The sequence below is a fragment of the Echinops telfairi genome, unplaced genomic scaffold (genome assembly GCF_000313985.2).
Source record: "Echinops telfairi isolate 266 unplaced genomic scaffold, ASM31398v2 ScPeMD7_8;HRSCAF=38, whole genome shotgun sequence".
Lineage (NCBI taxonomy): Eukaryota > Metazoa > Chordata > Mammalia > Afrosoricida > Tenrecidae > Echinops > Echinops telfairi.
The window spans coordinates 1,531,130-1,533,901 of NW_022103905.1; the positions used below are offsets into that span (position 1 = coordinate 1,531,130).

General features: G+C 51.2%; 1 protein-coding gene across 1 annotated transcript in view; it reads right to left on the reverse strand.

The window, feature by feature from the left end:
• Nucleotides 1–2,772, reverse strand: part of TGM7 (transglutaminase 7) — a 26,252-nt gene that overhangs the window by 15,537 nt on the left and 7,943 nt on the right. Inside the window, exons 6-7 of the mRNA XM_030884506.1 lie at nucleotides 1,504–1,632; nucleotides 1,243–1,420 (exon numbers count right to left, since the gene is read on the reverse strand). Coding sequence (XP_030740366.1) covers nucleotides 1,243–1,420; nucleotides 1,504–1,632 — 307 coding nt within the window. The remainder of the gene's footprint in view (nucleotides 1–1,242; nucleotides 1,421–1,503; nucleotides 1,633–2,772) is intronic.

Here is a 2,772-nt window from a genome sequence, read left to right on the forward strand (position 1 = left end):
GCTCAGTGGCCTTGGCCCTCTGTGAAGTCTTGGTCTCGCTCACGAAGGGTTTAGGAGACAGCTGTGGCTGCGTGCAAGTGGACAGGTGATTGCAGCAGACAGGTGTTCTTTAGTTCTCGTCCACGAATTGAAACAAAAGAATTGGCTACTTTCAATCTTCCTACTTGTGAAAGCCTTATAACCCAGCCCCCCCCCCTCCCAGCACCTCCGTGGTCACCGTCTGCTCCTGGACAGAATGAGGGGTGGGCCAAGCCACACCTTAATAAATAAAGAAAATAGATTATGCACCATAACCCAGAAAAAATACATGAACCAACTCAAAGGCAGAAGTGGATTTCACTACTATTGAGAAAGAATGCAGAACGTCCTTTGAACCCAAGGTCCCTGTGCTGAGTCTCCTTGATCCGAGAGATGATGGAGCTGTGATACCAGAGATGGCAAGAAACAGGGGTAGAAAGGCAGTGGCAGCAGAGCCTGGAGACCAGCAGGAAATGGATGGACCTTGTTGACTAGGGAACCAGGAAGCTGAGTGTTTGGGGACAGGAGGCTTGCAGGCTTCTGTGGGCAGACCTAAAAGGGTGTTTTGGTAAGGGGACAGGGGACTGAGAGACCAGGCCAGAGAAAGGCATGCCTGAGAGCATGGCTAAGAGGAGGCTGTCTGGCTCCAAGAACAGCATCCTGCATTTGTGATCCTGAATGATAACGTTACTTCCCCCAATAAGTCCCATATTTGTGAATATTGTCTGTGAGCTCCTTGTGGCCACTGCATTGAATTCTCAGCCCTAGCAGAGATGTAGGTGCCGTGTGAGGAATGGTTGATGTCAGAATTGGTAAGAAGTTTGGAGGGTGGAGGCATGTCTGAGCCCTGCCTCAGAGGACTGGCACTGGCCATGCTACCGTGATTATCCTCCTTCCTGCTCGTGAAGTTAGAGGATGTTGGATGGCACCCCACACCATTGTATCGAACATTGGAAGCCTGGGTTTGGGAAGAGCTTCTAGAGGAAGACAGACTAGAAAGAAGGGTCTGGTGGCATCAACTTCCCCAACCAGTCAGTGACAACCCTGTGGGTCACCGTGTTCCATTCCATGGCCAACAATACAGGACCAAGCAGTGTTCAGTCCCAGGTGCCAGGGGCCCCAACAAGTTTACTTACCAGGAAAATAAGAATCTTAACAGCCCCAAACCACACAGGGTATTCAGGATTAGCTGAGGGATTTACTGCCCATCACCCCTTCACTCACCAGTGCACATAACAGCTGCAAAGACCCAGCACTGTCCGTACCGCACAGGCTGCCCGCCCCGAGCCGACCACTGTCGCAGGATGGCCACGCTGCCGTTCCACTCCAGGGGGCTGACGCCTCTGGAGTAGTCCTCCCCCCAATTCCCCTGCAGCACGCCATTGTCATCGTTGCTGTTGATCTGAAAAGACAGAGAGGTGGGCATCCACAGTGTCTAGGGGAAGTCCAGACTGTCCTCAGCCGGGCAGGGGGCCCCCTCCTTACCATGGCGCTCACCACCCTGCAGATGTACACCACGTCATTCCGCTGCGCGTAGTCTTTGGATGGGTTCTCTAAGAAGTACAGGCTCTTGTTCAGGATCTCGAAGCAGATGTCGAGGATATCATCTTCAAACTTCAGAGGGGCGATGGGGGAGAGCAAAGTGAAAGAGGTCAAGCATGCTGAAAGTTCAAGCCACGCCAAACCAAACCAAAACCAAGCCCACTGTCATCAAATGGATTCCAACTCATAGCAACCCTGGAGGAAAGGGTAGAATTCCCAAGGCTGTAAATCCTTATGGGAGCCAAAAGCCTCATCTTTCTCCCTTGGTGTGACTGGTGGACTCAAACTGCTGACCTTGCAGTCAGCAGCCCAAAGTGTAGCCCACATCACTAGCACAGGCCGTGCGCGTGTGTAGTGAGAACACACACTCAAAACATATGTCGATGCAACACTGACTATATTCTCCAAGCTGCACAACCATTTCTCCTATCCAAATCATGCCACCACCATGCGTACCCTCTGAGCACAGACTCCCCCTCTCTCCACCCCGTCCATGCTCAGTAACCACTAGTAATCTCCGATTCCCATCTATTAGCTTATGTCAGATAAGAGATCTTGCAACGTCTTTCTCTCAGTGTGGCATGACCCAGGTGCATCCGTGTTGTAGCATGTGTCATGACTTTGTTTCTCTTTGTGGCTGAATAATATTCCACGGTGTGTACTCATAGACCATGCTTTGGGGGCCCATCCATTCATCTGTTGGTGGACACCTTAGTGCTGCCCTCTAAACGCTTCAATATCAAATTAGGAATGTAGTGGATTCGGGATTCTGAGAGGTTGGACTGGGTGGCTTTGATTGAAAATGCAAACAGAATTTGGAGAGATGAAAGATCCTTATTGGCTGAGCAGGTCTGGTAAGGTAGGGGGCTGTGGGACTTTGAAGGATGGTTAGGCAGGAGGAGAGAGACATGAGACTGGGAGCATAGTGGGTGCCAGAGAAAGGGGCTTATACGTTCTCCCAGCTGGAGGGCTTGGGGGAGGAAGGAAAGAGCCTATGGGTAAGTATAGGCCCAGGCATGTGAGGAGAGGAGGAAGCATGTGGAGTTCCTGGTAGAGGAGCTCCGAGTTGATGCTGTGCACAATGGAGAAGGCAGTGTCGGCCCCTGACGTAGTGACTACATATGTTCACAACATATATCATGACTACTTTGGGTACCAGATGCACTGGTGTTTGTGTGAATCACACACACACACACACACACACACACACAC